General features: G+C 36.0%; 2 protein-coding genes across 2 annotated transcripts in view; both read right to left on the bottom strand.

The window, feature by feature from the left end:
* Positions 1–11579, bottom strand: part of atrnl1a (attractin-like 1a) — a 230695-nt gene extending 219116 nt beyond the window's left edge. The window contains exon 1 of the mRNA XM_028469441.1: positions 11088–11579. Coding sequence (XP_028325242.1) covers positions 11088–11281 — 194 coding nt within the window. The 5' untranslated portion in view covers positions 11282–11579. The remainder of the gene's footprint in view (positions 1–11087) is intronic.
* A 2490-nt stretch (positions 11580–14069) lies between these two features.
* thumpd2 (THUMP domain containing 2) lies at positions 14070–20896 on the bottom strand. Its single transcript, XM_028469070.1, has 11 exons — positions 20670–20896; positions 20297–20435; positions 19195–19523; positions 18980–19057; positions 18782–18834; positions 17474–17561; positions 17331–17402; positions 17126–17240; positions 15596–15716; positions 15309–15511; positions 14070–14257 (listed from the first exon to the last, which is right to left on the bottom strand). The coding sequence occupies exons 1-11, from the start codon at positions 20763–20765 to the stop codon at positions 14154–14156; spliced, it is 1398 nt and encodes a 465-aa protein (XP_028324871.1). The 5' UTR covers positions 20766–20896; the 3' UTR covers positions 14070–14153.
* Between the last annotated feature and the right edge of the window lie 3993 nt (positions 20897–24889).

Below are 24889 nucleotides of genomic sequence, written 5' to 3'. Positions count from 1 at the left end.
TGAATGACCAACAATTGAATAACCTTGACCTTTTCTTCAGACATCTCTTATTTGAAAATTGAGGAAAACCTTCTACTGGGAAAAACAAAAGTAGAGCAATAGACTGTGTGTGTGTGTGTGTGTGTTTGAAAGTGATTATGTGGAGTCTGCGATGAATGATTCTCTGGTTTAATGTGTGAAAGCCATTGGACCGTACCTGAACTATAGGTGATAGAGACCCTGTGACATCAATCACACACACATACACACACACTGATCAATTTCTTGCTCGCTGGCCTCCCTGTTTGTTTTCTGCTGGCACGTGCCATTAAAACACATCCATATTATATGATATATAAAGTCTGCTGTGCTTATATCCAATGCGTTATTTCCTTGAAATGATCTTTTATAACGATTTTAGAGCAATTAATGTTTTTTTTGGAAGGCCAACTCGCTGAGCACAGATCGATGTAGTAGGATCGTAGGAATATGAATTAATGAATTGATCAAATAGGTGAATTGTTACAAACTACAGCTGGGATAAACGATTATTTTTTAAACCATTATTCTCGCGATTATTTTTTCTATGCATCGATTAATCTAACGATTAATTTTTCCAGTTCGATTCGATTATATCTTGACTAAAAGTAATTTATACATGTTGATTTACGTATCTGGGGAAAAAAAAACATGAATTCCTTAACATTGCAATATATGTTTATTGCTCTTCAACTCAAAGTTCCAAAAAAAAGTTCACGTAAGAATATGAAAGCGCAAAATAATGCATTCAGAGTCAGAGGTAGCATTCAATAAAACCTTAAGATATGAGTGTCCGTGCGTGCGTCACGCTGCCGTCGGAAGAACCACTCGCGTTAGTTACTCTTCGGCGTCGCCATCTTTGTTTTGGTCTGATGACGCATCGGTGCCTTTATTTTGCGTCTACGTATTTTTTGCGTCAACGTCATCGATGAAGCTGACGCGTTGACCTGGTCATATTACAAACCTCATGCTTTCAATCCAATCCAGCACTTAGGACGAGCTGCTCAATTTGATCAGATCAATAAATGAATCCTAAGATTGGTACGATTGTTGGGTCTACAATCCAACAAATTAATCCTTCTTTCTTTCTTAATTTAAGGATTTTCTTTTTGCTCCCAAACAAATATAATTGCTCCTGTTTACATTGAGCCAATCAATGCGTGCCTGAATAAATACCTTAACATATGTTTGTCTGTAGAAACAGGTTTTTATTACAGACTAACAACAGGACACACTGTATTATTCCAGTGCGTATCTGAACCCAACCTGGCCACAGTCTGATTATACCCTGTGTCCTCCAGCTAGCAGAGGTGTGCGTGTGTGTGTGTGTGTGCACGTCCCCCCCTATGGTGCCCCCTGTCACATGTGGTCTGCATTAAAATGCTGTTCTGCGTAGTGGAGGCTACCAAAACAACTGAAATCCCCATCCCATGCTGTCAGCCTCGGTTTACTGATAATACGGGATAGCCTCCCGCAACCGCAACTATGGCATGTACGCACACACGGACATAAACCATCTGCACCACACCCAAAACATAGGCTTGGAAAGAGTCCTCGCTGAGCTACAGCAAGCACTGGAACACAGAAGGAAAAGGACTAACGAACAGAGCCTGTCAATCAGCTCAACCACACGATAAAGAGAGAAAAGCTCAGAATAAATAAACCCATTAGATGTATTATTACAAGGATGAGCAGTGGGTGAGTTCAGGTCAGGTTAAAGGGTGCGTGTTGTGGTCCTTTAATGTATCCTCTTTCAGACGAGAAAGCTGAGCTGCTGCTTGGAGATAAAACACAAGGTGATCCCATTCCAAGCCATTCCAAACTCCTCCTGGACCATAATGTGGTCCGACCATTACGAGTAAAAACAGAATAAACATTTCCAATGTGTTGAAAAGCATCATGTAGCCTTGTTGTCTATTGTTCATCATTAGATAGAACAAAGACATTAGTGTTTGGCACTTTGACAGAACAATTCTGACTTATGACAGTGGCTCCCTAATATTTTTCTGTTGTAAGAATGAAAAATTTTCCAAAATTTCCCACCTTCAAAATGTTCCTAACATTCCCAAAGTTCTCAAGATCCGGACATTCACAATGTTCCAAATTCCCAATGTTGCCAACATTCTTGGCATTCCCAACATGGCCGACTGTCCCAATATTCCGACAAGATCAACATTCCCAAAATTTCCTTCACCGCCAACATCTCTGGCATTGCCAGCATTCCGATGTTCTCAAAAATTTAAATGTGGACCAAGTTCTGGCTTTAACAATGTTCCCATAATTCTGTGTTTCCAAATGTTCTTAATATTGCAACATTACAAACATTTCAAAATTCAAACATTTCAAACTTTCCAAAAATTTCAATGTGGACAAATTTCTGACCTTACAAACATTCCCAAAATTCTGATTTTCCAAACGTTCCAGTTACTGATGTTCCCAACATTCCTAACATTGCAACATTCCCAACATTAAAAATTTTCGACATTTCCAACTTTCCAAAAATTGTGATGATTCCCACTTTTTCAGCATTCCTAACATTCTCAAAATTCCAATGTGACCAACATTGTAAAAATTCCATCCTTCTGTCATTCACAATGTTCAAAATTCTCGATGTTGCCAACATTCCCAACTAGACCAAAATACCCAACATCACCAAAATTCCAATGTTACCAAAATTTAAATGTGGACAGATTTCTGACCAAACCAACATTCCCATAATTCTGAATTTCCAAAGCATCCCAATCTTCTGATCTTACCAAGATTCCTAACATTGCAACATTCATAACATTACAAAATTCCAACATTTCCAAGTTTCCAAAAATTCCAACATTCCTGGCGCGTCTCAAAATTCCAATGTTGCCAACATTCCGACGTGACCTACATTCCAAAGGTTCCCACAATGCCAATCTTCACAATATTACACTACCAAAATTCCGATGTATCCAATGTTGCCAAATTTCCAACCTTCAAAACATCTTAACATTCTCAGCTACCAAAACACTGACATTCCCAACATTTTCAATATTCCCAATATTTATTTTACACTTTCCTATATTATTTGCTCTTCAGGGAATTCCAAAAACGTCCAATAAATAAACATGAATAAAAATGTAAAATGTCCCGCAAACAGACTTTCTTCATCCTTGGTACGGAACACATTGAGTTATAATTGATGCAACGCAGCCACAGATAAAACAGCGTCGCCCTCGCTTTCACTCTCATCAGAGCAGGATTAACTCACACCAGACAGATGGCAGTGTGATGCCCCCCCCACACACACACACACGCACACACACACACACACACACACGCGCACACAGTGGTGACAAGTTCAATGCTAGAGCTAGGTCATTATTACTGCGTACCGCTTAAGGCTTAAACACACATAATCACACAACGATACACACACACACACTGAGGTCAGAAAAGCACTTTCCTCTGACTTTGTCCTGAAATGGCTCCTTATTTCTGTCAGATAGCTCTAGTTCTTTGCCTTTTAGCTCCTACAATTAATATATCTTTGACATTCGGGATCAAAATTCATTCACCAGATATTTTTCACTGATTTCAGTTTATTGGATATCAAAAATGTTCATAAGGGAACAAACGGCTGGTCAAGATCAAGTAGATCTAGTTCTTCACGTCAGCTAAGGTCTCTGATAGCCAGCTTTAGGCAGTATCGACCATCCATCCATCCATCCATCCATCCATCCATCCATCCAGGATCCTTTCACTGAGTCACTGTTTTTACAGATCTGGCCACAATAGACCAGGAACAGCCACATTCTGTGTCACCAGCCTGATTCACCAGAGGTCACAATGTGTTAGTGATTAGATAATCTGGATTCAGTCAACATGAGGTCCAGGCCAAAAAATTGTCTTCTGACAGAACATTTTAGAGCAGGGGTGTCAAACTGAGCTTTTTAAATAGGCCTGCAAGAAGTAAACACTCCAGAGAAATCATTAATTAAATTATTACCTCCATAAAGTTCAGTTTTAGATATTTCAGTTCCTCTAAATTCCAGAATTTAATGAAATTACCTGATATATGACAAAGCTTGCAATATTTAAATGCTCATTATTTAAGGATTGTTGTTGATGTTTTAATCTTCACTATTTCTCTTTTTTTTCACAAATGGAAGAATTTCTTGCAAATAGAAATTCCTACAAATTGCAATTTTTAGGAAAAAGCCCAGGCATCAATGTTATTGCTTCATGATTAAGGATGTTCTAAGTCAGTAATTATTAGTAACTATTTCTGTTGTGCCCCCCTTTTAAGAATGAAAAACTCTCAGGACCCCCCACTGCGACAAAAAATAAGGATAAAAAGAGTGTGACTTTTTTGAAAAATAAAAATGTGGAGCTTTTTCTTCAAATCTCAAAAATATAACATTTGAAATCATATATTTTAGAACAGTAATAAAGCTATTTGTTAATAAATTGCAAAGAAAAAAAAACATTTTCTATTTTTCATGCTCAAGGTTTACCAAGGCCATTCTTGCGGCCCCTCCCAGGGGGCGCGCATGCCAGTTTGGAAACCACTGTTCTAAGTGAATTTACAGAGTGAAGAGTGAATGAGGGCAGAAACTTAATCGAATCGAAAAAATACTACAAAATACTCAGTATTTTTCTGGTTCAGCCCACCTGAGATCAAACTGCGTCGTAAAAGTGAGTTTGACGCCCCCATTTTAGAGGATCTAAAAATATATAATAAATAAATACGGTGTTTTATTCTATTGTAGAGCTTAAGGTTCCAAACGTACACCACACAAAGGAAAGGGTGCAGTAGTAGTAGATCAGCCCATGTTGGACTGGGACGTCAGGTAATAGGATCAGAACCGCCCGCTGGGTATTAGAAGGCGGATTAAATCAGACCAAAAATGGAGGGCTTTAATCCACAACTATAATCCCATTTCAGAAACAAAAATAAAAATCCCCATGTCTGCTTTTGATAAAAGTAAAATGTTTATTTCTACAGTGATATTTTTCAATGTGATGATGATGAACCTGGAGCTTTGGTTTGTTTATCAGGCTCTGCTTTGATGAACAGACAAACTCCAGGGAATAGCATCACAAAAAGAGCCAGATTCATTTTTGATTTGTCCCAAAATATTTATCCTGTCTGTCTGCACTTAACATAGAAGAGGCAAAGCATCATTATGGAGCAGTGGTTCAATCTGTCAATCAAAAGAGAAAACCAACCAATTACATTTACACCTTAAAAACAGACATGAGCAACTGGCAGCCCTCAAAGTAAATGAATATACTGACAGAAAAATACACCACATTTATACAAAATATCTGCAAAAAACATACCAACTTACAGAAAAATGAACAAAAGCGCCACAAAAATACACAAATTGAACTGAAGAATATATACAAAACCAAATATACACAAATGACTCCAAAAACACACAAAATGACAACATACATAAAATAAAACCATGAAGACATACAACAATAAAAATACACAAAACAACAATAAAAACAGACAAAACACTTCTTCTTTCTTGTATTGATGCTAAGATTATTCATTATTCTAAATGTTGACATTAACGTTGATTATGTGGCCCTCAGATCAGATACAATCATTTTTTGTGGCCCCCACTGTGATAAATATTGCCCATCTCTGCCTTTAAGTCTCCACGCACGTATTAAATTATAAAATTTTTACATCATTTTGAAGTGCATTAATTATTTATTTTTTTAAAAAGCATACATTACATGAAAACGTGGTAAACCAAATGAATTGGACATCTGAGTTGGTGTATAAACAAATAAAATATGGATTATTCATTCAGTAATGTCTACATTTTCAATAAAAAAAATGTGTTTAAATACGTGAATATCACTGATTATTTCAGTACAAGTAATAAAACCGAGAAATGAAAATGCTGCTTTAAAAAAAAAAAAAAAAAAACTTCAATAACCTTGAACAACTATTTGATTTGATCAGGCCAGATTAAAAATACTGAACAAAAAGAGAAGAATATTAAGAGAGTGAGCACCAACACCTTCAGTCAATAGACTGACAGTCTGATCCATGTGATCTGATTAGATCTGTGAACACACGACACTGCAATGTATACGTGCGTGTGAGAGTAGGTAGTGAATGCACCTCGTTTATACCTTCCAACAAACTAATTTATTTCAGATAAAGCTTTCCTTTTCCTTCTTGTCTTAGTGAATCAATGACAGTCAGGAGTCAGAGTGAGGGTTTATACACAGGATTGTGCTCATAAGTCCATTACGGACGTCTCGTCTCGTCTGGGTTTTCAATGAAGGAGAGGAAACCACATCACTGACAAACTCTGACTCTGCCTCCATAGGTGGAACTGCATTCTTTACTCAACAATGCATATCGACGAGGTTCCAGTTGACTCAGCAGCAGCAGAAAAGGGCAGCTCAAAGTCTTTGGTTGTGTTGTAAATGTCACACTAACATACTATACACTACAAACTCAATGAGTATATACTAAGCCTGGGTTTAAAAAAATCTATTTGAATCGATTCTCCTTTGTATAGCCCAATATCGATTCATAAAACCCTTGAAGTGAACCTTTTCATAGCTCTTGCTGCCTGTAGATTAGTAGCGCGGCGCCTCTAGACATGCACCGCAGCTCTACCCAAAAGGTATTTAAAAAAAGAAAAGAAAAAAAATTAAGCCAAGATTCACGGCTCCGCCCTGCAAACACCGTAAAAATTATCAAAAATCCATGGATCACTTTCGGTGTCCCACTTCTCTAGATGTTCTCCAGCGATTTTGAACCCCGTCAGTGAAACGCAATAGGAGATATGCGTTAAAATACAACATGAGCGAAAAAAGCAATTTTGCAACTTTCAATTTTTAATTCAAGATTCTGGACTTCCTGTGTATTTTTTGGCGTGGTCTTAATAATGGTTTTTACTTGTCTTGTCATGATCTACGTGAATTAATCAGAAATAGCCAAAAATTAGAGAAGCGTGCGCGACTGAATTTTGTTTGAATTTCTGAGACCCTTAATAACGGTTCAGTGGGTGAAAAGTAGGTGAGCTGGTTCAGACAGACAGACAGACAGACAGACAGACAGACAGACAGACAGAGGCATGCGGAACGCTCCGGAGAATAATACACACACCGCTGTCTGTGTGTGTGTGAGGTGTTCGTCACGGCTACCTGAAGCTACCGAGCTACGATACATCATGGACCACTACTTGGTTAAAACCAGACAACCATCTAACAAAGGGAAACGATTCAAGTTCCTCCGTCAGCTCCACCCAAAGTTCCACAAACACGGGGACAGAGATGAACCTGTAGCAACGATTATGAACTAGAAACTCAACGAAAGCTAACTATGCTAAGCTAACACACCGACACACAGACTGGGCTAGAAGCTAATGCTAACCACTCCATATAAGGAATAGACCAAGTAATAAAAACACGTCTTACTGTCATAAAGCCACAGAGAGCCATCGATTTGTTTATGGTCAGATTTAACACTTGTATGGAAGAATAAAAGCTAAACATGTCACACGTTGTGTGAAATAAATGTTAGCATAAATAAAAATGTCACTATTAATTCGTCCAAACTTGTGAAACGCAATATTTTTTAATTATATTTCACGTGCTCACAGACAAAGCTGGTCCCATTAGACTAATGTAACTATTGAGATTATTACACAGTTCAATAGACGATTAATTTAGGTTTATTTTCTGTCGTATGTTCTTCACTCACAAATCTTACTGAGAGAAGTTTAGCTCTTTTACAGTAGCTGTAATACATCTTTGTTCGCTAACTTTTTCCAACTGTAATCTCTGAGTCTATGTAATCTAACCCATATAGTTCAAGACATTTTCATTTTACTGACATCATTTTTAGCACCTTAATGATTTGTCTAAATACGTAGTATAATTATGTCATATTACTTTTCTAGAGATGTGTTTCTGCAGCTCATGTGGGGAGGATTAATGGAGGACAGCAAAGCCCTGCTAACCGCCCCGTGCACAGCTGCTGTCCACACACACACACACACACACACACACACACACACACACACACACACACACACACACACACACACACACACACACACACACACACACACACACACACACACACACACACACACACACACACACCATCTACACACAAATCAATGGCCAACCTCAGAACGACCTGACTGAGGTCGTACGCGTTCCCAGTAACACACTGGAGACTTCCTTCCTGGTAGAAACCACAGGATACATTCAGGGCATGTGTGTGTATCATAACAGCTTGAACTCATGTCTTTGTGTATAGATAATTGTTAGTAGAGCTGAGTAAAAAATAAAAATAAAATTTAAATTGATCCGGAACGATTTCATTGAAAAAGGTGTTGAAATCCTTTTTTTTTTTTTTTTAACTCTAACCTTCAGTAGTCTTGTGCTACAGTCTGGCATTAGCAACGTCCAGAGAGAATTCAGTGCAAACATGGTGAATTCAGACGAATATCTGCTGGGCAAGAAACACTAACTTATGTCAGAAGTTTGGAAAACTCCAACAATCAATACTGAATCGAAATCGAATCGTGATTTATCGATTTAAAACCAAAAACACTTGTAAATGAATTGATTCAGGAAATTGGCCTTGACACACATGCAGCTCTATTAGATAGCATGCATAGCGTTAGCTTAGCTCAGTGGTTCCCAACCTTTTTCTTGTCGTGACTCTTTTTTATATCAAATCTCTGGCGACCCCAGGGATTTTTTTTTTTTAAATCATGTTCGTTACAGTCTTACAAATGCAAAAGTGACAATAAGCACCAGTTCAGATATTTTTATAATGTATTTTATTTTAACTAGATTGATATTTGAGAAAGGAAACATATAGAGGGTTTTTACCTACCACATCTGGGCAGTAACCCAGATGTGCAGCCATGTTGGAGGCACTCAGATACACGGGAGGGAAGGACTTGGTTTGCAGAAAAGGGCACGATATTTGGAAAAGTTAGGGTTTATTGGTGGTGCACATCCATACGAGTTGGCTTCCTCGTCTTGGGTCAATGACGACCCGGAGAGTCTTCCGTCTATTGTGTATCCTGATATGTTCAAATGCCTGGTTTTAACCTGAACCCAATCTGGGTCATCTTTTTGATAAAGGTCAGGAATGAAATACAGCACATTTTAGCTCTATATTTTAAAGAATGTGTTGCCACTGTAGCAGGCTATTAATTAAATAAGTACAATAAGTAAATAACGCCACATGCAGTAGCTTGATATGAATTATATTATCATCACACTAGAAAATTATTTTATCAACAATTCACTTTCCTGACAAGAAATGGGCCGAACAAATTTGGATGTTGTCCAGATGTTTGCCTCGTAGATCCAGGTTTAGCTTCACTAACCACAAGCTCCTCCTTTCTTTTGATAACTTTTGACACTGTTCTCCCTGATTTTATTATTACCTTTGACAGTCTATAAAACTCATGTTTTTCACGGTCTGACAGATTGGTACGGCCAAAAATACGGCAATAATTCACCATTCTTTTCGTTCGACGTTCGGGATCTGCTTGAGTGCATGTGCTTTGTTTACCTGCTGAGTGCCTCCAATATGGCGACTTCTGGTTTGACGACACAGTGATGACGTGCCGTGAAAATCCTCTATATAATACAGCTGTTTGAGTTTGGGTGTGTGGTGTTTTAATTTGAAAAAGAATTATTATTATTTAAGCTCTTCGAGCTTTCTGCTTCTTCCTGCCCTTCCTTTTGTGATATCATGTTTGGTGTTTAAGTGTGAAAGATAGATAATTAAAAATAACGCGTTTTTTATGTAAAATTTAAAAAAAAAAAAGAAATTTTGAATCAGTATTTTATTTTATCATTACTAGACATTTCACGAGACCCCAAGGTTGAAAAACCCCTGGCTTAACTTATAGGTACACACGGGCATTAGACCTGTAACTTTTACGTCAAGCGCCCCCTAGTGGCCACCAGCGCCGCGGCACTGTCGCAAAAAAAAAAAAAAAAAAAGTCAATACATGACACCGGCGCCGGGCGGAAGGCGGGTCTGCGGAGGGGGCCGGGTCTCGGCCTTCCTTTTTGCTCACCTCGGCCATGACCAGGAGTTGGACGGGTTGAAAAATACTTGCAAAAGCCTTTTAACCAATGAATGTATCCGAGCCTGTGGTCACGTGACTCCCTTAAAGTGATACATTCTCCAGGCATTCACTAGGTCGGCAGTTTTCAAGTGATCTCACCCATGGGACCCATATTTTGCTATGGTCATTAAATCGCAACCCACTTTTTTTTTTTTCTTTTAGAATTCAACAAACCAAGTTTAGTTTTTTTAAAATAACTGTACAAAACATACATGTATAATCTTAATCTATATGTTTTCCTGCGCAACATGCATTTCACAGCATGCCTGTCAATAGAAAAGTTTCTTTCAAAATAAAAGACAAGTCCAACACGAGAGACATTAAGTATTTATTTATTTATTTTTGATCAGCTGTTCGCGACCCACTCAGTACAGGTCCACGTACCACTTTTGGGTCCCGACCCACCAGTTGAGAATCATTGCTCGAGGTCACATGACCTGTCCAAAGAAGGTCCTTCTCCTCCAAACTTACAGTAGTATTTCATACAGGTCAAATCTTTAGGTCACAAAGTCTGCAGTGAAACCCTGTGATATAGTGATTAAAATCCCTGTTAATGAGCAGTTTAAAATGCTCTGTCATCAAAACACAATTATTTCAAACATTTTCACTATTGATCTTTACCAGGCCATTGTGATGACAGTGAGGTATTGATGAGTTGCTGCTGATTGGCTGATTACAAACAGGTGAACGGAAATCAGGCGACACGTGGGAATAAAACTCTCGTGACAGAAGTTGTTGAAGAAAATGGGCCAAAAGCGGTAGAATAATTATTATAAACTCACTTTAAATGATACCAAGATTAATTAAACGACTAAACATGAGCTCCTTAATTAGTTTGACTTGTTCTAAATTATTGTCTGTTTTTCCAAAATCATACAAACATGTTTATTAAAAACTATGGAGGATTAAAGGTTCCCAAGCTGTGGTTCTCCAACCCGGGCTAGGACTTACCTGAACCTGCCCTGGCAGTGCTGACACTGGTCTCCGACCCAACCGTGGTCACACACGCACGTCCCGTCCACGCACGTCCCCGAAAAGCAGCTTCTATCGCAGGGCTTTGACAGCTGAGAGGCTCCAGTGAAGAGAACCAGGTGGAGAACCGTCAGTAGTCCCACACTGGTGCTGGACTTCATCATCATCAACATGAACCCGAGGTGAAGGGTTTCAATCCTGGATGACGTGTGGGATCCATGCGCTCGTGGGGACACGCGGGCATTGCGCGGTCACAGAGACAGAGAACTTCCACGAGATCAATGAGAAATATAGATTAGAATCCTAAAGATGACATGATGATGATGATGATGATGGTGGATACATCTGCTCTTCTTCCTGGAGGATGATGAAGATGATGCAGCTCCGTCCACACACAGCGGCTCTGTGATGATGATGATGATGATGGTGGTGGGGGGGGGGATCTCCTCGTGCACAAAGGCCGGAGCATGAGCAGTGCGACCGCATGGTTAAAGGGACAGGTCCCCTGGCACGTGGAAGGCGGTGAAACAAAGATACCACCGCCTTGTGTTAAACTGGAGGTCCGAGGACCAAATTCGGCCCTTTCGAGTCTAGATGATTTCACGAGTCTGCATTCTTTATATTTATGTATTTATTCATCTATTTATGTATTAATGTATGTCACTTATTATTTCACAAGATGATACGATACTGGGCTCACGATAACGATACAAGACGATATATTTTTTAATAAAGGTATAAGGCAGTTTGAAAAATATCTATGCTTTTATTTTACTAACTAATGTCCCTACCTTTTCAACTCATTTGAATATAAAATAATCAGAACAATAAATAAGATTAATGTTTCCCTTTTAAAGTGCAAAAGGTGTCGCTGCAAATAAAAAGCAAAAATACAGACTAAATATTCACGCTGGATTTAAAACCACATAATCTGATCATCATGACATTCTTCAAATAAACATTTATATATTTTGTGCAAACATTGCTTTAAAAAAATCAAATGAGAAAACATCTAGCGAGGAACAGTCTAGAACGCTTTAATATCGTGATATCTTGTTGCACGATATATGTCGTCCCACCGTTAATTTACAGATATATTCAATAGAAATGATTAAAGGCAAATTTCATTAACTGTAAATAGTTGGTTGCTAAAATTGTTGAAATATTTTTTCATTGACCAAATATATACATCACCAAAAATATTTAGTTTGACATAAAAAATAAATATAACCACATTTCCAATCCATGATATTTTATAAAATGGACAAAGTTCACTTAACATGAATATTATAATAGAAATAAAAATAGGAAAACGTTGACATATTATACAGGAATACAAAACATTTGGAAAATGATGCCAACCCGGACAGGAAATAAATCTGAATATACATTTAGATTATTGTAAAACATTACAGAATAACGTGAGTGCATACATAGGAGGTATGGAGTCTTTTTATGCATTTAAACCCTGATTTTAAGTTAAATAAATGCAAGTAGACAGAAAATCTAGATGTCACATTTATTCCACATATACAGTAGGTCCAAACAATGTACATTTTATTATATATTTCTTTCAGGCATGTGTTTGCAAGAGAAGATAAACAACAAGGTCATGGAGACAGATGTAGAACGCCGTAGCTCAACCATATCAATATTCCTTCACTGGCAGCAGGATGTAAAGTAGAAAAAAAACATGTTTCTGTCAAAAATAATGAGAGTTCAAAGGGATTTTCTCTGTGCTTTCATTCTCTGTGACCTCTGTGTCAAATGATTACATTACAGTGCTGCTAATGTCACTATCTGTGTTTGCTTTCACATTATATCAGACATGGGCAAGTGGTGGCCCGGGAGCTAAATATGGCCCTTGGTCTAATTTTGGATGGCCCCCAAAAGAAACACACAAAATAATTCCAAAAACAGACAAAGTAACTGAAAAATATTCAAAATGACCACTAAAACATACAAAAAAACTCAAAAACACACACAAAATGACTGCAAAATCACACAAAATGATGAAAAAACACACAAAAGGACTACTCACAACACACAATGTCATTAAAAAACACAAAGAAACAAGAATGCTGTAAATGACTTTAAAAAGATACAAAATGACAGAATAAGACATAAAAGCATGTGAAAAACACGCAAAATGACAGAAAACACACAAACTGAGAAAACTAAATACGAGATGACACCAAATGACACAAAACAACAGAAGTATACAATATAAATGAACACAATGACTCCAAAAATACACAAAAGGGCCACTAAAACATACAGAAAGGACTCAAAAACACTACTCACAACATACAATGTGATCGAAACATACACAAAGAAACAACAAAAATGCTGTAAATGACTTTAAAAAGATACAAAATGACAGAATAAGACATAAAAGCATGTGAAAAACACGCAAAATGACAGAAAACACACAAACTGAAAGAAAACTAAATACAAGTTGACAACAAATTACACAAAACAACAGAAGTATACAATATAAATGAACAAAATGACTCCAAAAATACACAAAAGGGCCACTAAAACATACAAAAAGAACTGAAAAACACGTGCAAAATGACTGCAAAATCACACAAAATGACAGGAAAGCACAAAAGGACTACTCACAACACACAATGTGATTAAAAAACACACAAAGAAACAACAAGAACGCTTTAAAAAATTACGAAATGACAGAATAAGAGATAAAAGCATGTGAAAAACACACAAAATGACAGAAAACACACAAACTGAGAGAAAACTAAATACAAGATGACACCAAATGACACAAAACAACAGAAGTACACAATATAAATGAACACAATGACTCCAAAAATACACAAAATGACAAATGTACAAACAGGAAACAAAAACACAAAGTTGACTCAAAGAAACAATAAAATTGTAATAAAAATTCAAAAACCCTTTGTTCTTTCCAGTATTAATGCTCAGGTCTGTATTATTTTAAATACTGACATTATTATTAATATTGTGGCCCTCAGATCAGAGACAATGACATTTTTGTGGCCCCAGTGTGATAAAAATTGCTTATTTCTGCATTATATCATGAAAAGCTGAGAGAAATGTCTTGGATCTTATTATGGAGGAGTGTGACTTTGCCTGAAGGGCCACACTAAGAGTATTGATTGGCTCTGTGAGAGAGAGAGAAAAAAATACACAAAACTCCTATTGATTGACATTGTTTGTAATTAAAACTGTAAAGTAACTGTTATAGAATACAGAGCAGCTAACGTGACAGATGTGGCTTTTAGACACAGATGTGCCATAAACGTGCAAAACTGTACGAGAATTTAAAACAGAAAATGTGAGCACGGAAGGAAAAATATGCCGTTAGAAATAATTCATATTAAAATCTAACACAATACTTGCCAATTTGCATTTATCCATTTTTTTATAGATATAAACAATAAATAAATAAATAAATGTATTTTTTGCAATAACGAACCAGAATCCCTTACACATTTATTTTAATATTGTTTATTTAATTGATTTTTTTAAAGCTCAAATCGAAATCTATTTACAGCGCAGACGTAATAACATTCAATTTGATTGTAAATGTATTATTATTATGTACTTTGAACATAACAAATACACAAATATTTAAATAAAAGTCTTCTCCTTTATTTGTTCGTTTTCTTTGTGAGTTTAAATAAAATATCAATACTTTGTTCCTTATTCACACACAAAAAAAGCATCAAAACTGTGATTATGTACAATGATATTAACTTATATTCCCTTTTTTTCTTCATTTATTACATTTTATCATTATTATTACGCTCTTTCTGTGTTGTTTGGGATGCAGTACAATTACTGATATTTGCTGACCTCTGCTGGTTAAAGCGAGTTACTACAACATGTAAAAGCTGGTGATTTTACCCTGAACAGAAGACCAGTAATTAGTTGATAATATCAAAACATTCTGGAAATTGTTCCGTGATTATTAAATAGGCCCACAGTACATTTTTAGTTTGATCGGAATAATATGTTTTCAGATATGGACACATTTAGTGAGGAGAGGGGGAGGATGTGCTGATTTTTGTGCTTCCAATATCTCAGGAATGACCCATAAAAAAGAAACGGAGACATCAAACTGTATATTTCTCGCATAAAAATACAAACTGTTTATTAAATATAACAGATGATACATCATGCATGTATTGATCATTTAAGTTGAGTTTTTACCATTTTTTTCTCTCACATATTTCTGGATGAGTCCATCTATCGCTCCTAAGCTGACTCTGAAAGTTGCTTGATGTTCCAAAGTGTTGCACTGCAGCTCTGTGTCCAGTTCCTGTGCAGGTGTTCCAGTGGACAGATGTTTCTTCAGGTGAACGGACAGTTGGGGAGTCAGAAGAAGAACCAGGAAACCACCGGGACGCAAAACTCTACACAGAGAAGTAACAGTAGCAGCTTTAATAAAAACTGAACTTATTCATTAATGAGAAACACACACACACTGATAAACACACCTCTGCATCTCAGTGATGATAAGTGGTAAATGAATAGTCATGTGCTGCTTTGTTCCAAACTTGCGACCAAAAGGCAGATCACAGATCACTGCGTCCACACTGGCACTGGGCAGTGGGAGAGCTGCAGGAGAGAAACATCTGAATAATATCCACTGTTATCCAGGATGTTTATTATTATTTGTGCCACAGTATATATCAGCTTAAAGATGTAAATCCTTGTTTTAATCAGAAATAAAATAGGTTAAAAGTGACCAAAAATAGAAAAGGTGGTGAAATGGGATTTTAAAAACCACAGAAATTGATTAAAAGTTGCATAAGTGGTCAAAAACTGAGAGAAAAAGTGGTTAAAAAAAAAAAAAAAGGTTCAAAGTTTCAATATTGGATTGGCTTAAAAGTGGCAGAAATGGGGGAGGGGGTTGTGGTCATGCAGCAAAGTCGGAAAAGTTGGTTCAAACTGGCAAATAATGGACATGAAAAATCATGATTATGGTTAAGTTGGTTTAAAATGTCAATAATGGGTCAACATGTGTGACATTAGGTGGAAAAGTGGTGGAAAGGTGTTATGGTCATTTTTATATTCATCATCATATCCTCAAATGTATGTTCATGTGTACAATTTGTCATGTTTTAATACATGACGACTCGATTACTCATTACACTTTTGAACATCTGAATCATGATTAAACAGTACAGATCGTATTATTCTCAGTGCAGCACAGTCTCTGCCAAGGCCAGAATCTCTGCTCACATGCAGACATACACTGACACACACACTTATCAAGACAGATAAAGACTGGAGCCAAACCTTCTCATAACATCTTCATCATCCTCCAACATTGCCACTATGGGCATCTGACTCCCTCCCTTTTGTCTCTCACTGTTGGGACCTTTTCTTATCTGTATAAAAAGCTTAAGCTTTGAAACTGTTGGAGCGGGGCGCGGCACTTCCTTCGGACGTCCGCCTGGACGGACGCTAATTTTGTTTCACTTTGTTCCATTTTGTACCTTTTTACTTAGCAATAGAATAAACTTTTTATATAAAATCATCAATGCTTCTCCTGGATTCCATCATTCAACCAGAGCAATGAATCATGTCTTCAAATAAGGTCAACCGTAAATTCTGCCGTAACAAAGGGTTTATAAGTGCTGAAAATGTCTTGAAAGTAGAAGAAATTTGTAAAAAAAAAAAAAATTGATGGAGAAGTGGCAAAAATGGGAGTAATGTAGTAAAAATACATTAAAAGAAAAAGTGATGAAAATAGGTTAAAATATGGCAATCTTGGTGTAGTTGCAGAAAAAGGGTAAAAATATCAGTAAAAATTGGCTCAAATTGTTAAAAAATATATTTTTAGTTTCTTGAAGGAATCTGACGACCCCCCTACCAGTGTCTCGTTACCCCAAATGGGGTTCTGACCCCAAGGTTGAGAACTCTTGATCTATGTAAAGCTTATTTTAAACCAAGCATAGACATGGATCAGTGTTTACTGAGCAGAGTTATTGATTATTGATAAATGGATGCAGGACTCCTACCCATACAGGAAGCTTTAAACAGCTGGATCTGTTTTCCCAGCGCTGCATGTGCAACGTTCTGGTTGGCCTTCTGCAGCTGTCCATCATCGATGTCTGCGCCGAGAAAACAGGCATCCTAGTGGACACCCGTACGATAGATACATGAGAAGTATCAATAACTCTATTTTAAAAACCATTAGCAGCAGCTGCTTTGATGTGTTTTCACCTGGTGTTCCAGTGCAGCCTCCACCAGGACGGTTCCCACTCCACACATTGGGTCCAGCACACAGAATCCTGGCTGGAAAACAGCAGATAATGATCGATAAGGGTGGATGTGATCCAGGATCCATATGGCAGCTGTTCCAGTACCTGTATGTGAGCCAGGGAGGCCATGGCCCAGGCTACTGTAGACCTCACTCCTGTGTTTATAAGGTAGCTCCTGTTAGCTAGTGGTAACCTGAGAAGAAAAACAACAAAAACATCACTTTTACTGCTTTTCAATCCAAAAGAACCAACACAACAGATTAAATCAGTGGTTCCCAAATATTGAGTTTAAAATTATTGTCCTGACCTTCATTGCGTTGCATGGTCAGGCCTCTCAGTATATCACTGACTTGTTGTGCCCCTACACTTCAGTACGCACCCTTCGGTCTTCAGGCCAGGGTCTCCTAACGATCCCTAAAACTCATTTTAAAACCCAGGGAGACCTAGCGTTCCAGGCTGTGGCCCCCAGACTCTGGAATAACCTGCACCAGTCCCTCAGGGACTCTTAAAAATCATTTGAAGACTTTGTTTTTCAGAAATGCCTTTGATTAAATTGATTTTAATTGGATTTTTTTTACTTTTATTGTCCTTTTATGATGTTGCTCCTGTTGTGTTAATTTCCCCTCTGTTCTGTACAGCACTTTGTGATTTTTTTCTGATAAAAGCGCTTTATAAATAAAAATTCCTTACTTAATTTTAATTTGAAAAATAAATAATAATTTAAAATATTTGAGCTTTTCCGCCTCTTCCTGCACTGTATATCAATTTCTGTGATATCATTGCCACTATTATTTTGTACATCATTGTGTATTTGTATTATTTTTGTATATACTCTATATTCCTGTTGTTTATCTATTTTTATTATTTTATTCTATTCTTTAAGGCCTTAATGGGGAACTTTATTTCGTTATGTACATATTCATGCACATGATGACAAATAAAAATACTTGAATACTTGAATTATGTATTGTTTTTTTCCAATTGTGCAAAAAAAATAAATTAAATGAATAAATAAAAAAATTAAAAATTAAATATAGAAATGTAATTTTAATCAGTATTTTTTAATTTATTTTTATAATTAATAGACATTTCAGATGACCCCATTTTATTTCCAGGCAACCCCAAAGCTGAAAAACACTGGATTATATGTTAATATCTCAACTAGGATTTCCAACTGTTCCAAAGATAGTTTGTAGTAGTAGTGGTGTGAAGGTAATACTTGTGATTAGGGTTGTAAATGGGCAGAACATTTCCATTAAATTCCGACAGAAATTTAAGGTTGTGAATTTTAGGAACATTCAAAATGAAAGCTGTGTCCATAAGTTTCTGTTTATCCATATACTGTACATTTATATGGCACTATTTGTTAAATATTAATATTGTATGCATGCCTTAGATTCCAGAGTCACTAACCTGGTGAGTTGCATTCCCAAAATCCATTGGTCGTCACTTAAATTAACATTTATCTGACAAGCAAAGTGTGAAGAAAAATGAAAACACATTTATTATCGACTGTAGATGGAATTAAAACACAGTGTTCAAAAACAAAACAAAAAACACAAAAGTTATGCATTATATAATTAACATTTCAGGCTAAACACCTGAATTTACCTCCATCTGTGGATTCTTCAGGTCAGATTTCCATCCGAGTGATCTGCTCACACCCACTCCTATCACTCTGCCCGCCTCCTATTTTAATATGGAAATAACATCAACACATTTCAGACATTTTGCTTTTAGTCTGTGGGAATTTTTCAGCTTTTAAATGAAATTATGTTTTAAAGAGGAAGGCTTTGGCCATTAAACCATTTTTATTTATTTTTTACCTGTGAGCTCAAACATCTGGCCAGAGGTCCAGTACATTTACAGTTAATCCTGAAAGAAACGGGGTCCGTCCCTCCATCATTATCTTCAGTCTCCTCCACGTCCTGTGGTGATTTTATTCGCTTTCTATCTTTCTCATCCAGTGAGGCTCTCTTCCTCTCCTCCTCTTCTTCATTTTCTCTTTTACGCTTCTTTTCTATTCTTTCTTTCCCTCTTTTGTCTACTTTTTGAACTCTGTCCACGAGCTCCTCCTGCAGACGGCTCCATGTCGCTGCAGCTTTAGTCCATGAATCGATGTCACCCAGAAGTCTGGACTGGAGAAGGTTGGAGGCTGTCACATGAGACACAGTAAAATTTCAACACAATAGTTTAAAAGGTAAAAAAAAAAAGAAATACAACAGCAGACATAGATCCACAAACCTCTCAATACTTATGCGTGAAAAAGAGTAGGAAGATATGGCAACAAAGCACGTTTAAAAAACATATTTCATTGTTTTTATATATCTAAAAAATAGTTAAATATTAAATCTAAAGAGAAAAGTCATTCTAAATGAGTTTTTATTTTGGTACTTCTGGTGAATTTGTGTATTAGCTAAATATTTAGATTCACACATGACATTTAGATTTACCATTTAAGATTTAAATCTAAACATTAACTCTAAATGTTAAATGTAAATCTTAAATGTAAACGCTAAATGTAAATCTTAAATGGTAAATATAAATGTTACATCTAAATCTAAATGTTAAATATAAATAATATTACATTCAAATCTAAACGTTAACTCTAAATGTTAAATTTAAATGTATATTTACCATTTAAGATTTACATTTAGATTTAAATGTAATACTTATATTTAACACTTAGATTTAGATGTAACATTTATATTTAACGTTGACATTATATTTTTATGCGAAAAGTAATAAATATTGCTGTAAATCTGGTTAAAAGTAACATGAAAAAATGCACTGTTTTTTAAACGTGGTTTGTTACTAAAAGTTTGCAACTTTACAATCAGCGCTCAACAAACAAACACATATTGTAACGTTTGTAAAATGGTTGTGATTTGTTAGTTTTTAATATTTCTCCTAATAAAACATGCCTACCTTGGCCAGGCTTTGCACACAGATTTAAAGGTGTGTCATGTTTCAGAAGTAGAAAAAGTCTCTCTGCAGATTTCAGCTCAGTGACTCTTTGGATTGATTCAGACGTGCTAAACACAACTTTTCCAGGCACTCGACACACCTGTACAAGGAAAAAAAACTCATGTTAGCAGAAAAATACACGTTTTAGCTGCTTGTAACCTTTAGGATTAAATTTAAAATAATAATAATACAATATATCTATTTTTTTTAACTCCATGGCCTTAGTACTTTTTATATACCTCTCATGAATTTAAAAATGAATAAATAATAATAATAAAAAAATAATAATAATTTAAAAGAAGTGAAATTGTCTTGCAGTATCATCTTCACTCACGTCCTCCGCTTTCAGTTTCTTCTTCACTTCATCGATTAAAAAAGACTCCATTCCATTTCCAGCCGTGCAATAATACCGGACATTTTCCTTTTCCATTATCGTTTTAAATACTGAACTAAAATGAGGTCATTAGCATCAAAACGTAGGAAGTTTCCGACAGATTTTTACAGAGAGCCGCCATCTTGCCTGGTTTGTTTACACCGGAAACGGAAACACGTCGTGAGCTGTTTATGTTTTGTCCAGTAGGGGTCTCTCTTACACCACAACAGTGCTGTCTACCGCACAATAATCTCTGTTCAAAATGAGTCATTTTCTGTGTTTTTGGAGCCTTTTTGCATATTTTTGTGCATTTCTCTTGTCGTTTTTTGTACTTTTTGTATAAATATTGTTTGGTTTTATTTTACTCGTTCAGTATATATATATATATTTTTTTTATTATAAATACATAATGTGTAATGAGGGCGTGTTTTGAGGTGCGCGTGTGTGAGCCACGCTGGAGAAATTTGCTCAACAAACAAACAAACACATACACTTTTTTTGCTTTATGGATAAATAGATCACCCATGACTAACTTAAATCTCCTGTTTATCAAAGTGACATATGGTGTAAACTTTATTGTGCGTCATGATGATGAATGATTAATAAAGTCCTTTCAGGTTGACAGCTCTGATTAAAACTAAAGTGGGATTTATGAAGTTTTTACGTAACAAGGTTTTTTTCTTTTGTAGTCAACTTGTGACGTCTTTAATCGTCACACACTAGTGAACGTGACCGTGCAGAGAAGTGACATTATTACTGTGATGCCGGTGAATCCAGCCTTGGTGTTGTTCAGTGTTGCCATGTCTGGGTTGCCACGTTGTGTGTTTCCGGTGTGTGTTTGCCGCCCTGAGTTGATGTATGTGATTGTGACGTTTCCTTTTGTTGTGTCGTCACTCTCGCGTTAGTTCGTGGCGGGCGGGAGTAGAACGAGATTTAGATAAGTGTTGGCGGGAGGAGTTAGTTCATGTCTGACAGTGTGGATGGTGTGTGTAACAACACTGTGTACGATTGTCCTGCTCTATAACCAGCAATTAAAAGCGACTTCTGACAAGACTTCAGCAATCCTTATTTCACGGCTCATCCACACTACAATACTTTCATTAGGGATGTAACGATTAATCGTAAGTCAATTAAAAATCGATTTATAGGTATCACGGTTGATATGGATTTTCTGAAAATTGAATCGCAGTACTTTTTTTAACCACAAGTGTAGGCGGCGGGCGGAGTCTGCTAATACTTTCTTTCTGGCTGCCTTCTACTCTTAAAAATGTTAATAAATGATTCATTACCCCTTAAGCACCGAAAGAATATCTGTAATATTACTTGATTATCTGTAAAAGTCACGTTTTTCTATTAGCTCTGTCTGCTAGCATAGCTTCTCTTCTTCACTGCAAGATATCGGCATGCCAACCGACCACTGTGTTACCAGCGCCCTCTGCTGGTCCAAACAAATATGACGTAAATCAGTGTAATCAGGTTTTTTTTTTTTTTTTTTTTTTAAAGTCCAATTGTTAAGGCACAAAATACATTTTCAGTTGCACTCTTAAAAGAAAAAGAACTATTATGCAGTTTTACATTGTTTATTATAGAACCAGAATTTAAATTAATAGGCTTCGATTTCATTTGTATTATTCCTTTATTTATTTCATTCAAGATTTATTTTTAGTTAAATTGCATTGTTTTGAATTGTTTATCAAGGAATTCTTTTGACAATGAAAAATAAAAGGAAAATAGTATAGTATTTTCTAGTTTTTTTCCCAAAAAAAGAATTTGTCTTCAGTCCCATTTTGTAAAATAAATCGTGAGAGAATCGTATCGTGAACCCAGTATCGCGAATCGAATCGTATCGGGAGTTGAGTGAATTGTTACATCCCTACTTTCAACAGATGTTGTTTGCACTAATCAGCCTTAGTGCTGAGATACACCAGCCTTCACAATATAGATGCTGCCATGCACCACATGATGTATTACTGCACATTAAACACTCAAGGATGGAGGAAGTGAAAGACGAAGGAGGATGAGGAGAACATGACTGGAATTTAGAATTTGTGAAAGTGGAGCAGAAATCCAGGAAAAAGGATTGAAAAGGTTTCTGATGCAATTTGCTGCAGTGATTAATGTAAAAATCACACAAAACAATGACAGGAAGTAACACAGGATGACAAAAAATACACAAAATGACTAATGACACAAAAGGACAAGAAAATAATAAAAGAAAAGCATAACATTTCAACCAGAATCTACATAAAATGACAACAGACATCCACATTAAGACTGAAAATACACAAAATCCAACCAAAAAAAACCCCAACAAAATTTCAACAGAAATGTAAAAAAAAATTGACTGCAAAACACAAAATGACAAGACAAATGCATGGATTACCAACAAAAATCCACAAAAGGACAGTAAAAACACTAAATAACTACAGAAACACAACAACCAAGAAAACTACAGAGAAAATGTCAACAAAAATATACAAAATTACTCCTAATATGCTCACAATTACAAGAAAATAGTAAAGAAGTATAGGTTATGACAAAATAATACACAAAAGTACAACAAAAATTACACAAAATAATAAAAGTACATTTCAACCAAAATCTACATAAAATCAAAAATACACAACACTTCAACTAAAACACACAAAGTGACTCTAAACAAACATAAAACTACAAGAAGAATACACTAATAAACTGACTTAAAAAATACACAATCGGACAGAAAATACACAAAATAACTTTGAAAACATACAGAACGACCAAAAGAAATGACAACATTTTTAGGGAAATACAAAAATTTACTCCAAAACACAGAATGACAAGACAAATGCATGGATTACCAAAAAAAATTCACAAACGGACAGAAAAAAAGACTTCATAACACAGAACAACCAAAAGAAACCCACAAAATGTCAACAAAAATGCACAAATTCAACAAAACAAAAAACACAATAATCCAGATTAAAAACAAAGCAACTAAAAAAAAAATTGAAAAAATACTCCAAAACATACAAATGGACAACAAAAAAACACATACACACTTAGTTATTTCCTGTATTATTGGTCATTATTGCTCTAAATACCCAGTATGTAATGGATTACTGAATATCCTGATCCATGTTGTCACGTTTGCAAACTAATAAATCTGCTTCAATTAAAAAGAACTACTCACTGAGTGATGAGAATCAAAAACTAATATATTACACATTTAGCATAATTAATATTCAATGATGATGATGGGAATGAATCTCACTTGATCCTTTATATATTTATATACTTGTTTTCCCTTCTTTCTCCTGTATCGTGATCTTTTATGTCTAGATGAGTCATTTACAAAAGAATATTTGTCTGCACATTTATGCGAGTGTCTATTGTTGACGTGTGTGCGCATGTTTGTGACGTGGGCACATTTAAATATTTACTGATCTCAGAAAAGCAAGGAGTGAGTCAACAGGGCCCAGCATTCACACATGGCTGGTAAACACTGCGTCACACTGACAGAAGAAATCCAGATCAGCAGGAACGCCTGGTGGAAGCAGGAGGAAATGTTAGAAAGCTTCCATATCAGGCACTGAACACTAAAATATGGAGAATAATTCCTAAATTCATCTTTTTAAAATATGTGTAACATGTGTTTTTGGCACAGATTGACCTGTATTTTCTCCCTGAGGACAGATCTATTAACTTGATTGGTTTCTCTGGCTTTTCCCCCCATTGTTTCTGCTTCACAATGAGAACTAGCACTTTAGTTGATGACCCTTTATTTCTCTTATTTTGTGTTTATGGATTAATTTTTTACTTTTTGTTTCATTTTGTAGATGAGTTATCTTGTTTGTGTGCGTCTGTGGTCATTTGTGTGTTTTTAGATACATTTATGCCTATTTTTCTTTCATTTTCTAGATTATCCATCTTATTTGTAATTGTTTTGTGTGTTTTCAGATTTATTTGGTTTTATTTTGTGGATTATTTATCTTATGTGTGTGTGTGGTCATTTGTGTGGTTTTAGATTCGTGTTGTCTATTTGTCATTCATTTGTACAGTATTTCTCTTAATTTGTGTGTGTTTATATTTATTTTGTGTGCTTTTGGATACATTTGGTAAATGATGTGTCTCATTCTGTGTGTTTGTGGTTGTTCGAGTGTGTTTTGGAGTCATTTGGTGTATTTTGTATTCTCTCTTTC

This window comes from Gouania willdenowi, chromosome 15, assembly GCF_900634775.1.
Source record: "Gouania willdenowi chromosome 15, fGouWil2.1, whole genome shotgun sequence".
Lineage (NCBI taxonomy): Eukaryota > Metazoa > Chordata > Actinopteri > Blenniiformes > Gobiesocidae > Gouania > Gouania willdenowi.
Note: the sequence above shows the minus strand (reverse complement) of the source record. Positions and strands in the feature narration are given on the sequence as shown.

Bases quoted from the DNA above. Each gene is read 5' to 3' on its own strand.
- thumpd2 (XM_028469070.1), bottom strand. From the start codon at position 20,765: ATGGAAAAGGAAAATGTCCGGTATTATTGCACGGCTGGAAATGGAATG. The intron at 17,403-17,473 runs GTACTGGAACAG...GCTGTTTTCCAG, and splicing joins CCTCCCTGGCTCACATACAG to CCAGGATTCTGTGTGCTGGA. The intron at 15,512-15,595 runs GTGTGTTTATCA...TTCTCTGTGTAG, and splicing joins ATCATCACTGAGATGCAGAG to AGTTTTGCGTCCCGGTGGTT.